The sequence below is a fragment of the Petromyzon marinus genome, chromosome 61, assembly GCF_048934315.1.
Source record: "Petromyzon marinus isolate PM22_M1 ecotype Great Lakes invasive population chromosome 61, UKy_Petmar_22M1.pri1.0, whole genome shotgun sequence".
In the NCBI taxonomy this organism is placed as follows: domain Eukaryota; kingdom Metazoa; phylum Chordata; class Hyperoartia; order Petromyzontiformes; family Petromyzontidae; genus Petromyzon; species Petromyzon marinus.
Window position 1 is genome coordinate 11,655,117 of NC_133727.1, and position 17,371 is coordinate 11,672,487.

A 17,371-nucleotide genomic window follows, 5' to 3' on the forward strand; every position below is an offset into this window, starting at 1 on the left:
TCAAAGACATTTTCCCATCGATGTCAAATACACAAAGGTCAGACCTGTCAGTTTATAGCTCAAATACTCCAAGACCACCAGTCAGTTGTTCTCAAACCCCATCAGATGAGGCTGTAGACTTCACCAGAAAGGAGTCTCTATTACTATATCAGCTAACCTCTTAGTGACTTAATCAGACTGATGGAGACATAGTAATAGCAGCAGAAAAGAGGCATAGGCGGTGTAATTTCAAGCCAATATTCTGCTATCCATTGTTAGTCACAGCGACACGTGCACAGTGCCGTCATTTATAAGGACAAGACCAAAGCACTAAGCCACGCCATTCCAACTGGTACAGTTATAATGTATTATAGGCTTATGTTTAAATGGGATTAAACGCTTGATAGTGTGTCACGTGATTTTTATATGGGATTGACAACGAAACCAGTGGCATCCTATTGCGGTCGGAACGGCGTGGCTAAGCGCTTTCCTTGGCGAATGTCAAACGAGCACCAAGCGCCCCATCAAACTTTAATTCGGGGTTGTGCGATTGAAAATCACAGCGGCTGTATGCGACCTGTGGTGGCGGTGGCGGCAGACAGAGGCAACCGGTTCCACGTGGTGCTGCGTTTGGCGCGGAGCGTTACAAACTCTGGGCCACTCAGCACGGGGCCGCAGTGCAGAGGCAGCTCGCTCGCTCGCTCATCTACCGCCGCCGCCGCTGTTAGTTCCACACCGCTCGCAAGTTCCAAACATCGCTCGCCATGGGGCTGATTCGCTTCTACGCGAGGCCAGAGCGCGGCTTGTGGAGCAGGAAGGTCGTGAAGAGCGCGGAGGCGGCCGCCTCGCTGGAGGCGGTGAGCGGCGCCCCAGACACGGAGTTCTGCTACAATGTGGAGTGGGACGGTGAGTGACGCCGCTTCAGCAGCAGCAACAGCAGCCATGCTCAGTCCACTGCTAGATGTGAACGCCTGCCACAGAGCTGTACTGTATTCTCCGCCACTCGGGAGACAAAGGCGGCCCGGTGTGGTGCCGTGTCGGCCTTCGTAGGTGCTACTCGCTAACAGCACTTGCCCCGACAGTCTGTGAAGGCTACACGGGGATCGCTGTCTTTTTGTGTACACAACACAACGCTCCCAACGCGTCTGATTAAGTTATACAGTACAAGTCTGGTCACAGATACACATCCTCCCGTACAGCCTTAACAGCACCACGCTCGCACCAGGAACTCATTTGAGGCTGAGTCGACCTAGGGGAGATCCAGGACCGGTTCAGATAATCGTCACCGGTGTTGGCCGTGAGACACGAACATCGATCGGGTTGGAGCCCCCCCCCCCCATCCTCTGCTTTAAACTCAACCGGGAGAAGTGCGTGCGTATGTTGGATCGATTAGCGCGGTTGGCTACGTAGGGTGCGAAAGAAGTTCGATATACAGTACATACAACCGTGTTAATCGAAGGCGCTAACATAATCTGGTGCCATCCGATTTGGTCGCTCCATCTCCTCCTCGACGCGTGCCATTCCTTGGCCTCCACTCCGTCACTAATGTTGACTATCGGCCACCACCGTCCCTTATCTCCAGCGGTCCTGGCCCAAGCCCCCTTGGGGTTGTGAACATTGTCAATGTTGTCTTCACTCTGTGGACGCCCTCTAATCCACGTGCGTCTCTTTATATCAACATCATTCCGAGCGGGCGTCTCTCCAATGCCCCGCCGATGAGATGGAGCGATGAAATCGGCTCGTGGGCAGGGGCTAAGGGGGCATTGGTCACACCGCAGGATCGTGAGAGATGGTGGCAGCTTGTGGAGACACGGTGGTGAGATGTTAACTTCCTCGCCTGGTATACAGCAAATCGTGGGTTCAATCCCGACCCTGACGCCTGCTGTGTATTTAGAGTTTGTGTCTCTTCTCTCCCCTTGGTCACGTGGATTTTGCTCCGGGTCCTTCGGTTTTTCCCTCCACATTTAGAAACACGCCTTTAGAGTTTTAAGCTTCGGCTGCTATAAATGTCCACATGATGATCGCCCACTAAGTTGAGCTGTCATTTGTGGTCAGGTCGCTTCTGAAAAAGAGCTTAAAATCTCAGTGGGGTCTTGCCTGGTGATGTTAAAAAGAGACCTTCATCCAGCAGTGGATTGACCAAGGCGGGCGATGAAGGTCTCAGGATGGCGCGTGCCGTCAGTTGTTGTTGTTTGGCAGCACCGTGGACGCGATGCTCCTAGACGATCTGGCCTCTCTGTTTGCGGATGGAGAGTTGCATCAATTGTTCCCGCACTGCACTTTGAACCGATCAGTGGTGAGTGCTATTTAAATCGGTATTTACCCCTCCCCCTTCATCAACTTTCATTCACCCGCGTAGTGAAGTACGGTCAAACAACTCCCCTCCCCCCCCCCCCCCGCAACATTCATTGCCTCGTGAGACCCTCATCCAGCAGTGGATTGTCCAAAGGGCTGAACACAACTCTATTTTGGTGTGCTCAAACGGTATGTATTTAAAGGCGATTCTGACCTTTCCATTGAAACCTGGTAGGGTTAAGAATGTGTTTCTGAACGACTCGCTGCGATTGTAATTCCGTGGATTCCCTCCCCTTCACGGTTACTGTCGCGCAGGCCCCGAGGCGCCATCGGCCGAGGAGAGGCGCAAGCTCCTCTGGCTCTTCCACCCCATGCTGGGCGGCCCGGGCGCGTCGAGCCAGAGCTGCCTGAACCCCGAAGGGAACGACTGCCTCATCGAAGTCGGACCCAGGTCGTGTGTCCACCGGGGGCACGGCAGCCACGCCAGGCCCAAGCCAGGCCCAAGCTAACCGAGCAAAAGCTTAGAGGGGGCCCCAAGCAGCTCAAGGGGCATCCGTGACAAGAATAGGGGTGCATCGAATAAAAGGGAAATTCCATCCTCAAACTTAGCGAGTTAATTAATATAAAACTCCAACGACTGTAATCTGCTTGTCTGCTTCTCTCATCTCGCCACGTTTATATGTCTGTCTCTGTTTCCCTCCTGTCGCTGCAGCTGTATCTCTTGCCTCTATCTTTTCTGTCACTCTCACTTGCAGTTTATCAGTTGAAGGGGACCCTCAAAATAATCACTTATTAGGGCTAGCGCCATCACAGCCAAGTCCAATTTTCTCGGTGCCTTAGAGCCGTGTATTTTACTGCGTCCGGGCCGGCCTCCACGAGGCCACCCAGGCACCTCGAGCCCTTCCATCCCCGTGGAATGTCACGACACAATTTGGGATTGGCCCAATCCCACACTCACCTTCGGCAGTACTTTTCAATCGAGAGTCTGGTCGATAACAGCTGGTTGGTGTCGGAGTCAATTCCTGCCAGCCAGTATCAACCAGAATCACCATGGAAACTCGTTACATTAATATCAGCCATATAATTCAGTGGCAAATCCACTTTTCTGGCTAGGGTCCCCAAGCCCTATTCTTGCCTTGAGCCGGGCTGTGGTGGCTCCGCTGCACGTGGCCTGTAGTCCAGCGCTGTGTCGGCACGAGCAGGAGGTGTCCCATATCCTGGCTCCCTGCGGTTACGTGGATTTTTCTCCGGGTCTTTTGGTTTTTCCCTCCACATTTAGAATCAACTTACGTTTAAAATATTTGGTGACTTTAAAGTTGCACATAAGCCACTGTTGAGCTGTCACTTGTGGCCAGGTTGCTTCTGAAAAAGAGCTATAGAGCTCAGTGACTTACCTGGTAAAATAAATAGTTTAGTTTAGAAAGCGGTACAGCAAAATGTAGACTAATCTCCATCTTTCCCATTTGTAAAGGATATTCGATTTTAACAATCCAACCACAATTCCAGGTTGGGAATGTATGTACGTTGAACTTATTTCGCACCAAACGTAGCCAACCGTGGTGTGAATCGACCAGCTCTAATGGGAACGTGACCTTGATTCGTGCCTTCCCCTGTGAATGTGTGGATGCTGTCTTCGTGACGTGTTGGTTGACAGGCTCAATTTCTCCACCGCTTGGTCGACCAACGCGGTGTCCATCTGCCACTCCATCGGGCTGCATCACGTGAAGCGAATTGAATGCTCGCAACGCCATCTCTTCAAGGTGCATCCCTCTCAGTGGTGAAGCTGCTCCTTGTGTTTTAAGATTCTATTTTAACTTTTTGGTGGGTGGGGCGGCTCGTGAGGGTGATGCCATATTGTTGAAACTTAGCCGGCATCGCTGAGACTCGGTGGCCGATGTCAGCCGTGCTTGAATAATTATTATCCTTGCTTCTCAAGGATAATAATAATTTAAATGTTTAAAGTACCCTTAAACAATCGAGTCAACACTCCCAGCCCAGTGACTAATAACCACACAACAAATGAATCACGTTCAATTTAGTTTTGTCACTTAGGATCATCACAACTTATAAGAATAACTTTTTTTTCCTAGATTGCCATATATAATTTTTTTGGGACCTGACAGAGGACAGGTCTGGCAGAGGGAAATAAGCGTTGGTGAGGTGTGGTGGTGGCATCGATGGCTTTGGCCATGACGATATCTTGATCCTGATTTAAGTAGCGTCATAATACGATATCCAAACTTCTCAGCCAGTTGATTGCTTTCATTCAAAGATGAGTTGTGTGTCACCCATACCTCCTGGTAGTGTCTGTCATGCACAGGAGTTTCGGTGCGTTCCATCATTTTGCGCCTGCCCTGGTTTGTTGCCCTAAGCCAGGGCGGCGGAGTAGAATGCCACCAACCTGTTCATTCACTTCGGTCCCAGATGCTTCAGAAAAAAAAACTTGGAAGATACCATCTGGTGCAGCTTTGCCAGCTTTGATTGGCAGCTACTGCATAATTTATTTCTGTACCTGGTAGGGATGGTAAACATTGCCACTGTGGAGACAGAGGCAACCGGGCGTGGTGTTGGCGACCCACTTCCTTCGTGCGCCGTGCCGACCTTCATAGGTGCTCGCTAACAGTGCTCGCCCCAATAGTGTTTTCAGGCTATACAGAGGGGGGTCTTTTGCCTTTTGTGCTGTGGCTGCTGGTGAATTAGCACGTTGTTGTGAAGCGGCCCAGTTCAGCCGATGGCAATGCAGCATCTTGAGACGTGGTCGCATTTAGACGCTGTATGAATACGCACATTGTGTAGGGCGCGGAGCCCGGGTGACATGAGTGCCGCCGCATTTGCTACGCCGCGCAGTTTGCTGCAGTTGCTCGTCGAGCAGTTTCAGGCATTGCACACAGAGGTTGAACGTTGCAAGTGTTTCATAATCAAACGGCGGCAAGTTATTCCGATTGGGCCATCGGTGTCTCGTCATAAGATGCAAGAATCAATTCAGAAATCACAAAACGGTGCGACCCTTCGTGTTAGAGAGCCGCCCTCGGAAGTGGGTATCATGGAGCTGCTTCTGAGATCATTTGAAGTGAGCTGTGGCCTGCTCTTGGATACTTACGAATGTATTCGGTTTTTCGTGGACCAGAGTTCACTTGAAGTAGTGGCCATCAGTTTCCCACCCACCCTGCCACGTGACAGTAATGTTCGTCACATGACGAGCCGGTATTTTTGATCCTGAGAGCCGTAATTTAGCCAAATTAACAGCAGAACCGAATTTAAATTATGGGGGTTTTTTTTCCTGCAATCATTGTGAATGGGCTGAGACCAGCAACTCGTTCCACTTTAGAAGCCGGTCTAACCGCGTGAGTCCGGCACGCGATTGGCCTCCTAATCCACCCGGCCACTTCTGCGCAAGCAGCTCCAATACCACCGAACCCCGGCGGGTCAGTGCTGGACCGGCACTGGGTTGCCGTTCATCGCCGAAGCCGAGCCGTGCTGATAAAATTGCACGCAACGAACGTGCAGAGATGCGCGTAGGCAAATGCGTCGTTGGCCTCGCCCCTTGGCCCCGTTTGGCCCCGATTCCAATCCCGACGCCTCGCGAAGTTGGCGTGTCACGGATCGGTTCCGTCTCGGCACGCGCAGGTTCACGGCGAGGAGGCAGTGAGCGAGCAGGCCCGGCGCGTGCTGGCGAGCGGCCTGCACGACCGCACAACGGAGTGCGTGTACGACCATCCCCTGGGCTCCTTCGCGCTCAGCGTCCGCACGGAGCCCGTGTACCATGTCGACGTCCTGGGGGAGGGACGCGCCGCCCTGGAGAGAGCCAACCGCGAGCTGGGTACGCTTCTCACCGCATGCCCGTACAGTCGCTCGTTCTGGCTCACAGGCCGGGCGGTCAGTCAGAGTGCGCCGTGCAGGGACGACTGACACTGGGGGTGCCCTTTCTCTTGTTTGAGATGACATTCCACGTAAATTGCTTCCTGATTTGTAAAGCGCTGAGATGCCTCGTTCTGAAGGGCACTATCAAAATCGCATTATAATTATGTATTTTTCATATTGATTGTGCCGATAGCACAGCAGAGCTGCTGCGTGTATTTTTTTCGTGGCTGTGCTGTGCAGCTGGATCACCGGCGTGCTCAGACAAGCTCGTTCCGGTGACCCCTGCCAGCGTCGGGCCTTTGCTTCCCCACACAGGGGATGACTCTGGATAGCATCACGTGACGAAGTCAACCAGGCATCCCTTCTACTGGCCCCTCCCAACGTCATGACGCCCTGTGGCTTGTATGCCAAGTGGGTCAGAGGTCAGAGCAGTGAGATGGCAACGCTGAGATCCTGGGTTCGGTTAGTTGATGGGCACTGCCCCTTCCTAGCGTTAATACCATAAAAAAGGGCCATTGCCAAAAAACGTCGCTTATTGATTACGTTTGCTTACAAGGCCACAGTCTTATTGACGAATGTGTTGCGTTTTTTTAATTTGTGCACCACTGCCAATTTCAGCAGCAACATCACAGAATACAATTTGTTTCATCATTAAATTCGGAACCTTCCATAATTTGACGTAATCCATCTCGGATGGTTACGTTCTCAGTTTAATAGACATGCGACAAACATTCTCTGCAGGGCACATCAAGGTATAAAGCATCGTGCACCAGTGATAAAGGATCGATCCTGAATGCACGTGGCGCGAGGTGGTTTAGCGAGGACAAACCGGGAATCGCTCCTAAGTCTGGGAAATGTCCTCGGCTCTGAAAGGCGCTCAACCTGGCGCCGGTCGTTTTGTTGCCAGGAACACCCACACACGTTTTAGTGGCTGTGACAAAAAGGTCAACGGCTGTCTGTGACCTCTCCCGGCTGTCTGTGACCTCTCGGCGGTGACGTGGGCCAGGCCTGGCGCTGGATGAGTGGGACCTGGATTACTACACGCGACTGTTCCGCGAGCGTGTGGGCCGGAATCCGACGAGCGTGGAATGCTTTGACATCGCGCAGTCAAACAGGCAAGCGAAGCCAGCGCCGGCACAAGTTATTTAGTTGGCATGCACACACACACACACAACTACCATCAATCGCCACTAAATGGCTGTGACATCATCAGGGCGTTTGTGCCAGCCTTGGTGTACTTTGAGGCCACTTGAAGTGTCGATGCCTCACTGGCCGGAGGTCACGGATCAAACCCAGGTGCCGTGGGTTGACTGACTGAAATGACTGGTAGATGAACCACCTGTACCCCCTACTGTGCCAACCTGCGGTGCTTTAGCCGTCCGACGCACTGCTTGTTGTGAGCGCTGTGGTTGGAGAGCTACTGCCTCCAACTGTCCAGTAGCGTCCTTCACGAGTCTCCTACGCACCACACCTGGCCACCTTTGTCTTCCTAATGGCTATGTTTACACACCGTACCAGGTACTCATTTGAGGCTGAGTCGGCCTAGGGGAGTGCCCGGACCGGTTCAGATAATTGACACTGGTGTTAGCCGTGAGCGGGAATCGAAGTCGGGTTGGTGGGTTCGTAGTGCAGCACGCCAACTGCTACCTTACCGCTCCCCACGGTGGTACATACACGCACGAGATCTCCATCACGATTTGGATCCACGTGAGGAGAGACGCGCAGGCACACACATCCCGTTCCTATAAAACATTGATTATGTGGCCTATCCCATAAATTAGCTGCCAATCAAAGCGTGTGACTTTAGGTTTCCCGTGATGTGCGCCGTTTAGTTTGCTTCAGATTTTTCATGATCAGATTTGCGCATAATTTACATTTCATAATGATGCCACTTGACACCGCTATTGGCAAGAATTGCGGACGCGACGTCACTTCCTGTGACGTCATTAATCCGTGTGAACCCAAAGCTATTTTTCCGCACGGATCGTCCAAAATGTTGTGGATATTCCCTGGTTTGTGTCCTGTGCCTGCTCGTACGGCTAGCGCCGGGAGACGCCATCGCGCCTTTACGCGACTCCCCCCCGCAACCCCTCACGGTCCCTCGACCCCCGTGTTGTGCAGCGAACACAGCCGCCATTGGCTGTTCCGCGGCCGCCTCACCGTGGACGGCCAAGCCCTGGAGGAGTCGCTCTTCGACATGATCATCGGCACTCAGCAGCACAGCAACCCCAACAACGTCATCAAGTTCAGCGACAACAGCAGGTCGGTTGGGGCAGCACAGTCCGAGCAGCATTTCCTTATCCCACCGTGCTATCGGCACCGCACCAATAGCACTCGGCCTCTGTGCGTTGTGCACGAAACCATGAGCACTTCCTGAAGAAATGTATTGTGGTGCATCACAATAAATTTGAGTAAATTGTGACTGACTGACAGCAGCAGCAGCGGTGATGTAGAGGACAACTTCGGAATGGTGTCATCCTGATCGAGACTCATCAGTGCAGTGTGGTTACCATTGTTCACTGCTGCAGACTGGGGGCCATAGATGTGGAGTCTCCACTGACCACACTGGCTGGGCTCATGTCAACAATGATCGAATCTCTTAAGTGACGAGAAAAACCACCGTAACGGAATAATAGTGCAGGCCGGACAGCTGATCAAGTTACCGATAATGCTGATTTTGCTGGTATTTTAATTTATTGTTATTATGCTTTGTTTACCCAGGAGGGCCTCAGTAAGTCTCTAGATTTTCTTCAGGAGGGTCCTGCCAGGTTTTCGTCGTTGGGGGCGATGTTGCAGCTGCTGTGTAATTTGCAGGAACATTTCCAGGATTGGGATGCTTGGCGAACAGCAGTCGCATTGAATGTTGATTTTTTGGCTATGGGAGGAAACTGAAGAACCTGGAGGAAAGCCATGCAACAGAGGGGGAGAGAATAAAAACTTCACACACGAATTGAACCCAGTCCCTGCTTGCTGAATGACACTGGTGTTTGTGGTGCATTAAAAAGGTAGTCCCCGACTGACGATGGAGATGCGTTACGACGACCCCATCGTAAGCCGAAAATATCGTAAGTCGAAAATGGCCTAGCCTACCCAGGAGTCTTAAAGAATGGTGATAATTTAGCAAAACAGCAATTTACAGTACAGTACTGTATAAACTATATACTGTATGCATTTATTAATTACAAGACTGTATTTGCACAGTAAAATTTAAAGTACAAAAGAAGGTAAATTCTTAGCCTACCTATATGAACTGCAATTTAACAGAAAGTTTTTTCAGGAAACAATCCTATCTGCTATAAAAACTTTTAACATGCATTGAACGTATCATATCGTGGTAACCCTAAAATGAAATCGCTAAAGCTACGTATCATACATGCATTGAACGTATCGTAACGTATCATAATCTACTGTACTCACCAAGATTATGTCCGTCGTCTGCATACTTGAGCGATGTTAGGTTGTTGGATGGCTACATTAACTTAGTTGTCGGAAGAGGAGGATGGCGATAATAAAGTACAGTATCGTACCTCGTACGCTGCTGCGTTTGCCTGCCGCGAAAAATTAAAAATATTTTACAATTTTGTCATATCGCCATCGTAAGATTGAAATATCGTAAGTCGGGGACCATCGTAAGTCGGGGACCGTCGTAAGTCGGGGTCCATCGTAAGTCGGGGACTACCTGTACTAGCATGTGGGCGTGACTTTGACACGTGTGTGTGCGTGAAGCTGGCGTGTTTGTACTCGTGAAGCTGGCATGTGTGTGCGCGAGTAACCTTGGCGCATGTGCTTGTGATGCTGGCGTGTGTGCGTGTGATGCTGGTGCGTGTGTGGTTGACGCTGGCGCGTGCAACGCTAGTGCGTGTTTGTGTGATGCTGGCGCCTCTGCGTATAATGTTGGCGTGTGTGTGGCGCTCGCATGTGTCCATGTGATGCTGGTGCGTGTACGTGTGGCACTCGCGTGTGTGCGTGTGTACGTGTGGCACTCGCGTGTGTGTGTGTGGCACTCGCGTGTGTGTGTGTGGCACTCGCGTGTGTGCGTGTGGCACTCGCGTGTGTGTGTGGCACTCATGTGTGTACGTGTGGCACTCGTGTGTGGCACTCGTGTGTGCGTGTGTGGCACTCGTGTGTGCGTGTGTGGCACTCGCGTGTGTACGTGTGGCACTCATGTGTGTACGTGTGGCACTCGCGTGTGTGCGCGTGGCACTCGAGTGTGTGCATGTGTGGCACTCGCGTGAGTGCGAGTGGCACTCGCGTGTGTACGTGTGACGCTGGCCTCGTGTGCGCGTGTGTGACACTGACTTGTGTGCATGTGACGCTGGCTTGTGTGCATGTGACACTGGCGTGTGTGCATGTGACGCTGGCCTCGTGTGTGTGCATCTCGGAGCGCAGCGCCATACGCGGAGGGGAGGTGCGCTGCCTGGTCCCCGCGGAGCCCGGCGCGCCGAGTCCGCTCCAGGAGACGCTCACCACACGGCACGTCATCTTCACGGCCGAGACTCACAACTTCCCCACAGGTACCACCACCTCCTTTCTCAGTTCCCTCTCGGTGGCTTTCCAACCAACGGTGCGAGCGTCGATGCGTTGATGCTCGTCTATTGGCTGAAGACGTTTCAATGTATAGAGGACCGCAGAGAGATATTGGTTCCACAGTGACTGCCACTTAATACTAACACCGTGATGTCTGTCTGCGATGGAGATCTCCCCGTTCTCCCCCTTCGCATCAAACAATCATCTCCATTCACCGGCTCTCGTTCCTCCCTTAAAGCAACCCCCAGACCATCATCGTCCTGCTACTCCCTGCCCCCCAGCTACGACCAAGCCTACCCCAACCACCAGCACTACTCCGATCACTACCCCAACCCCTATCACTACCCCATACCCCAAACCCTTAAGCTCTCTCGACTGTTCTCCTGTCACCATAACTACAACACCACCAACATTGTATACATTAAAAGCTTGTTAATTCGACAAACATGTGGCTCTAGCCATGCCGAATTATCCAATATTCCGAATTATGTACAATAGTACACCCCAGTGGCTCCTGCCCCAATATATGTTTTAATTTGTGTTCCAAACTCTTAACACACCATACGCATTGACACACCTGCATCAGTTCTACCCAAAACTTTGGATTTGTCTCACAGACCAAGGGATTCATACTTCAGTTCGTTCTAGTACTTCTTGATGGAGGTGTAGACGACATTCATGAGAGTATTGGGCTTGCACAGAGTGCATAAGCGAGGTAAGCTCCAAAGCAACAGGTTTGCACTAACGCTCACCACACGTGCCGCCACTAGACTGCGTCATTGTTTTGGTCGTGGCCTGCGGCGTCGTTCCACGTGCATGCCGAAATTGGACCATTCGGTACGGCAGTTCGGCTCATGGCGAACTACTTATACTGTGATCGAAGCTTTCGTGACTGCAGGAATCACTATACTCAATGGTTCTTTCGGTAAAGTCACGTATGTAGAAATAAAATTAAAATAAATCACGAAGTTTCGAACGCAACGCAAGCGCTCGTCCTCAGGTGAAAATGTCGCAAACCACACAGCAAGGGAACACACAGAGGGACATCACACACAGAGGGACATCACACAGAGAGGGACACCACACACAGAGAGACATGACACACAGAGGGACATCACACACAGAGAGACATGACACACAGAGAGACATGACACACAGAGGGACATGACACACAGAGGGACATGACACACAGAGGGACATGACACACAGAGGGACATGACACACAGAGGGACATCACACACAGAGGGACATCACACACAGAGGGACATCACACACAGAGGGACATCACACACAGAGGGACATCACACACAGAGGGACATCACACACAGAGGGACATCACACACAGAGGGACATCACACACAGAGGGACATCACACACAGAGGGACATCACACACAGAGGGACATCACACACAGAGGGACATCACACACAGAGGGACATCACACACAGAGGGACATCACACACAGAGGGACATCACACACAGAGGGACATCACACACAGAGGGACATCACACACAGAGGGACATCACACACAGAGGGACATCACACACAGAGGGACATCACACACAGAGGGACATCACACACAGAGGGACATCACACACAGAGGGACATCACACACAGAGGGACATCACACACAGAGGGACATCACACACAGAGGGACATCACACACAGAGGGACATCACACACAGAGGGACATCACACACAGAGGGACATCACACACAGAGGGACATCACACACAGAGGGACATCACACACAGAGGGACATCACACACAGAGGGACATCACACACAGAGGGACATCACACACAGAGGGACATCACACACAGAGGGACATGACACACAGAGGGACATGACACACAGAGGGACATCACACACAGAGGGACATGACACACAGAGGGACATGACACACAGAGGGACATGACACACAGAGGGACATGACACACAGAGGGACATGACACACAGAGGGACATGACACACAGAGGGACATGACACACAGAGAGACATGACACACAGAGAGACATCACACACAGAGGGACACCACACACAGAGAGACATGACACACAGAGGGACATCACACACAGAGAGACATCACACACAGAGGGACACCACACACAGAGAGACATGACACCACACAGAGGGACATCACACACAGAGAGACATGACACACAGAGAGACATGACACACAGAGGGACACCACACACAGAGAGACATGACACCACACAGAGGGACATCACACACAGAGACACCACACACAGAGGGACACCACACACAGAGGGACATCACACACAGAGGGACATCACACACAGAGGGACATCACACACAGAGGGACATCACACACAGAGGGACATGACACACAGAGTGACATGACACACAGAGGGACATCACACACAGAGACATCACACACAGAGGGACACCACACACAGGGACATGACACACAGAGGGACATGACACACAGAGAGACATCACACACAGAGAGACATCACACACAGAGAGACATCACATACAGAGGGACATCACACACAGAGAGACATCACACAGAGAGACATGACACACAGAGAGACATCGCACACAGAGAGACATCGCACACAGAGGCACACCGCACACAGAGGGACACCACACACAGAGGGACATCACACACAGAAGGACATCACACACAGAGGGACATCACACAGAGGGACATCACACGCAGAGGGACATCACACACAGAGGGACATCACACACAGAGAGACATCACACACAGAGGGACATCACACACAGAGAGACATCACACACAGAGGGACATCACACACAGAGATATCACACACAGAGAGACATCACACACAGAGGGACATCACACACAGAGACATCACACACAGAGACATCACACACAGAGGGACATCACACACACAGAGGGACATCACACAGAGGGACATAACACACACAGAGGGACATCACACACAGAGGGACATCACACACAGAGGGACATCACACACACAGAGAGACATGACACACAGAGGGACATGACACACAGAGAGACACGACACACAGAGAGATACGACACACAGAGAGATACGACACACAGAGAGACACGACACACAGAGGGACCTCACACACAGAGGGACATGACACACAGAGAGACATGACACACAGAGAGACATGACACACAGAGGGACATGACACACAGAGGGACATGACACACAGAGGGACATGACACACAGAGGGACATCACACACAGAGGGACATCACACACAGAGGGACATCACACACAGAGGGACATCACACACAGAGGGACATCACACACAGAGGGACATGACACACAGAGGGACATGACACACAGAGGGACATCACACACAGAGGGACATCACACACAGAGGGACATCACACACAGAGGGACATCACACACAGAGGGACATCACACACAGAGGGACATCACACACAGAGGGACATCACACACAGAGGGACATCACACACAGAGGGACATCACACACAGAGGGACATCACACACAGAGGGACATCACACACAGAGGGACATCACACACAGAGGGACATCACACACTTTACCGAAATAACCAATGAGTATAGTAATTCCTGCTGTCTATGCCGAAAGCGAAGCTGTGCAAAATTATCCCCAATTACAAATGATCAAATGCCAAAATAACGAGTTTTTTCTGTATAGTGTGTTTTTATTGAGGGACACCACCACTGATAATAACAACCCCACTCTTTATTATCTCAACCACTATCATCCTACGTACAATTTTACAATTGCTGTAAAGCGCCTTGTACAAGAGATGAGGTGAGGTGATGCAGTCCGAGTAGAGCGCTCGCGTGGAGCGGTGCCGCCGTTGGGGACGTGGCCACGTTGGTCCGGGCGCCGGTGCGTGGCGAGGGCTCGCGAACTTGCCAGAGAGCCCACGAGCGCCTCACTTTGTGGAACCGTTCTTAACGCCCCGCTGCCTGCCGCAATACATCCAAGGGATTCCCCCCAGTGGCGGCTGCCCCTGTGCGGCACGAGACGTACGCCGGCCTGCAAGTGGGCATTGTCCTGCCGCTAGTATGGGGCGACGTTGCTTTGTAGTTCTTCCCAAGTGAGGAATTTGCGACCGGACGTCGCGGGTTCGTTCTCGTCCGCCGCGAAGCGGGCGGCGCGTGTTTTCGCGGTAAGAGGCCCCCGCGGCATGAACCGGGGCGGCCGCCGGACGAAAGCGCTGACTCCGTGGCTGCCGTGCCAGGCGTGGCGCCGTTCAGCGGGGCCACGACCGGGACGGGCGGGCGGATTCGCGATGTGCAGAGCACGGGCCGCGGCGCCCACGTCATCGCCGGCACCGCCGGGTACTGCTTCGGCAACCTCCTTATCCCCGGTGAGTCGCTCCCGGCGACGGTGGCCGTCCTCCTCCTGCACAGGAACCATGCACAACTCCAGCACACCACCGATGTTGTGTTTGGATGGCGGTGCGTGGTCGCGTGTGCGAGTGAGTGCCGCCCCTCCACGTGCGTTTGCCCGTTCCCAACCGCGCGTTTCTCCGCGTACTCGAATCCTCCTGTCGTGGCGGAGCCTCCCTTACCGGGCTGGTTCTGCCAGCTTGTTGACACCAGATACAGACGCGCTCGGCCTCTCCCAGCTCCGCATGTCGGCGAGCGAGCGGCCGGGGCCCGTGCCGAGCGTTCGACGGCCAAGCGCGGTTATTTATTTATTTGTGTGATCATGAGCGTTGGCGCCGTTCTCGTGGTGCAGGGCGACGTTGTCGTGGTGCTATGCGGGCGTTAGCTGTTTGCGTGCCAGCGCCGCACTCGCTTCCAACGAGGCCCCGCGATCTTTGACTCCCACCGCGAAGCACTCGGCGCGCAGTACTCGTGTTTCGTGGTTATTGCGACCGCAGTGCTAACCAGGGCGGCCGGCCGGAGTAGAACCGCGAGCCCCCGTGAATAGCAGCCGGGCCGCGCCACGACCCCCACGGGGTGGGGGGCTGCGATGCTGAGCGAGCGACACGGTCCCTGGGCCAGAGTACGAGCTGCCCTGGGAGGACGCCTCGTTCCGGTACCCCGGCAACTTCGCCACCCCGCTGGAGATCGCCGTCGAGGCCAGCAACGGGGCGTCGGACTACGGCAACAAGTTCGGGGAGCCGCTGCTGGCAGGTCGGTCGGTCGGTGGCCCCCACCCCCCTGGACCCCCCTTTCAGGGCCCCCTTCCCAAGGTCCCCCCATGGTGGCGATGGCCACGGGGAGCGAGTGCTCGGGTTCCCCCACCACCGGGCCCTCGCCCCATGTGTGACCCTGAGGCAACCGTAGTTTGATTCCTGGTCACGGCCAGCAACAGTAACGATTATCTGAACCGGTCCAGGGCCTTCCCTAGGTCGACTCGGCCTCGATGAGTTATCTGGTACGGTGTGTGTGAACTCGGTGATCCCTGCTGACCCCCGATGACCCCAAGGCATGTGCTGCACGCAGGCTTTGCGCGTTCCTTTGGGCTGCGCCTGCCAAGCGGCGAGCGTTGCGAGTGGGTGAAGCCGGTGATGTTCAGCGGCGGCATCGGAGCCATCGAGGATCGGCACGTCGGCAAGATGCCGCCAGAACCCGGTGCGTCCTTCCCGCTCGGGCGGCAGCCTCGCTGATCGGACCGCGGGGATTCTCGTGGGCGGCCTGCAGAATGCCGCGATTTGGTGGTTAGCGTTGAGCATTGCTTTACTCGGCTTTGCGTTTGCCACGTTTTATTTCCTGATGGTGTTCGTGAAATAACAAACTCGTTGATGACCGTGGTGATGATCAAGGAGCTATTCCCATAACCCATTGACTGAAAACATCTTAATATGTAGAGAACTGCAGAACGAATGTTGGTGCCGCTGGCTCATCGTGTGGCAGCCTTGCAGCTCGTACGTATGTATGTTGAACTTCTTTTGCGCCGCACGTAGCACGATTAAGTGTATCAATCGTGCTAATCGGAGGTGTCTGTGTTTCCTCAGCGATTGTGAAATGCGATTGGCATGAACGATGAGGCTATATTTTTTTTGTTTATATTCGGGCAACAACTGCAGTTGACTCACTTTGAACCGATCTCTGTTTGCACCGGAAGTGCGTGGACGCGCAGCAAGGGAACGATGCAATTGCGAAGTGCGGGGAGACCGGTTTCGCGAGAATTGTTGTGCCTCGATGAACGGCGGCGTGCCGGCGACCCTAACGGGGGCCTGTGCCGTGGTCACGCAGGCATGGCGGTGGTGAAGATGGGAGGCCCGGCGTACAGGATCGGCGTAGGAGGAGGGGCAGCCTCCTCCGTCGAGGTGAGAGCAGGAGCCGGCACCACCGCCGTTTTCGTCGTGCACGAACGGAAGAGGCTCCACAGGCGATCGGCGCTGCTCTCGGACCCCTGTGAACCCTGGCTGCTGTGCCCCCCGCCCGCCCTTACAGGTTCAAGGGGACAACTCGGCGGAGTTGGACCTGGGCGCGGTGCAGCGCGGCGACGCGGAGATGGAGCAGCGAATGAACCGCGCCCTGCGCGGCTGCATCGAGATGGGTGGCGACGCCAACCCGGTGCTGTCCATACACGACCAGGGTGCGGGCGGCAACGGTAAGACGCCCGCAGGGTAACCCGACGCGGTGGCGCGGTGGCGTGAACCGGCGGCGGCGGCGATGCCCGTTATCCACCAAGCAACCGGGCCATACCGGGCCATACCGGGGCCGTGCTGAGGCTGCGCGGCCCGGGAGGGCGACAAGTTTTTCGACTGCGGAACCGAGCCGTGC

At 53.7% G+C, this 17,371-nt stretch overlaps 1 protein-coding gene across 1 annotated transcript in view; it reads left to right on the plus strand.

The window, feature by feature from the left end:
• Nucleotides 1–579: 579 nt before the first annotated feature.
• PFAS (phosphoribosylformylglycinamidine synthase) overlaps nt 580–17,371 on the plus strand; it is a 45,735-nt gene continuing 28,943 nt past the window's right edge. Inside the window, exons 1-12 of the mRNA XM_032977082.2 lie at nt 580–885; nt 2,590–2,725; nt 3,929–4,034; nt 5,902–6,094; nt 7,142–7,250; nt 8,257–8,397; nt 10,525–10,649; nt 14,869–14,997; nt 15,641–15,772; nt 16,085–16,213; nt 16,838–16,911; nt 17,039–17,198. Coding sequence (XP_032832973.1) covers nt 744–885; nt 2,590–2,725; nt 3,929–4,034; nt 5,902–6,094; nt 7,142–7,250; nt 8,257–8,397; nt 10,525–10,649; nt 14,869–14,997; nt 15,641–15,772; nt 16,085–16,213; nt 16,838–16,911; nt 17,039–17,198 — 1,576 coding nt within the window. The 5' untranslated portion in view covers nt 580–743. The remainder of the gene's footprint in view (nt 886–2,589; nt 2,726–3,928; nt 4,035–5,901; nt 6,095–7,141; nt 7,251–8,256; nt 8,398–10,524; nt 10,650–14,868; nt 14,998–15,640; nt 15,773–16,084; nt 16,214–16,837; nt 16,912–17,038; nt 17,199–17,371) is intronic.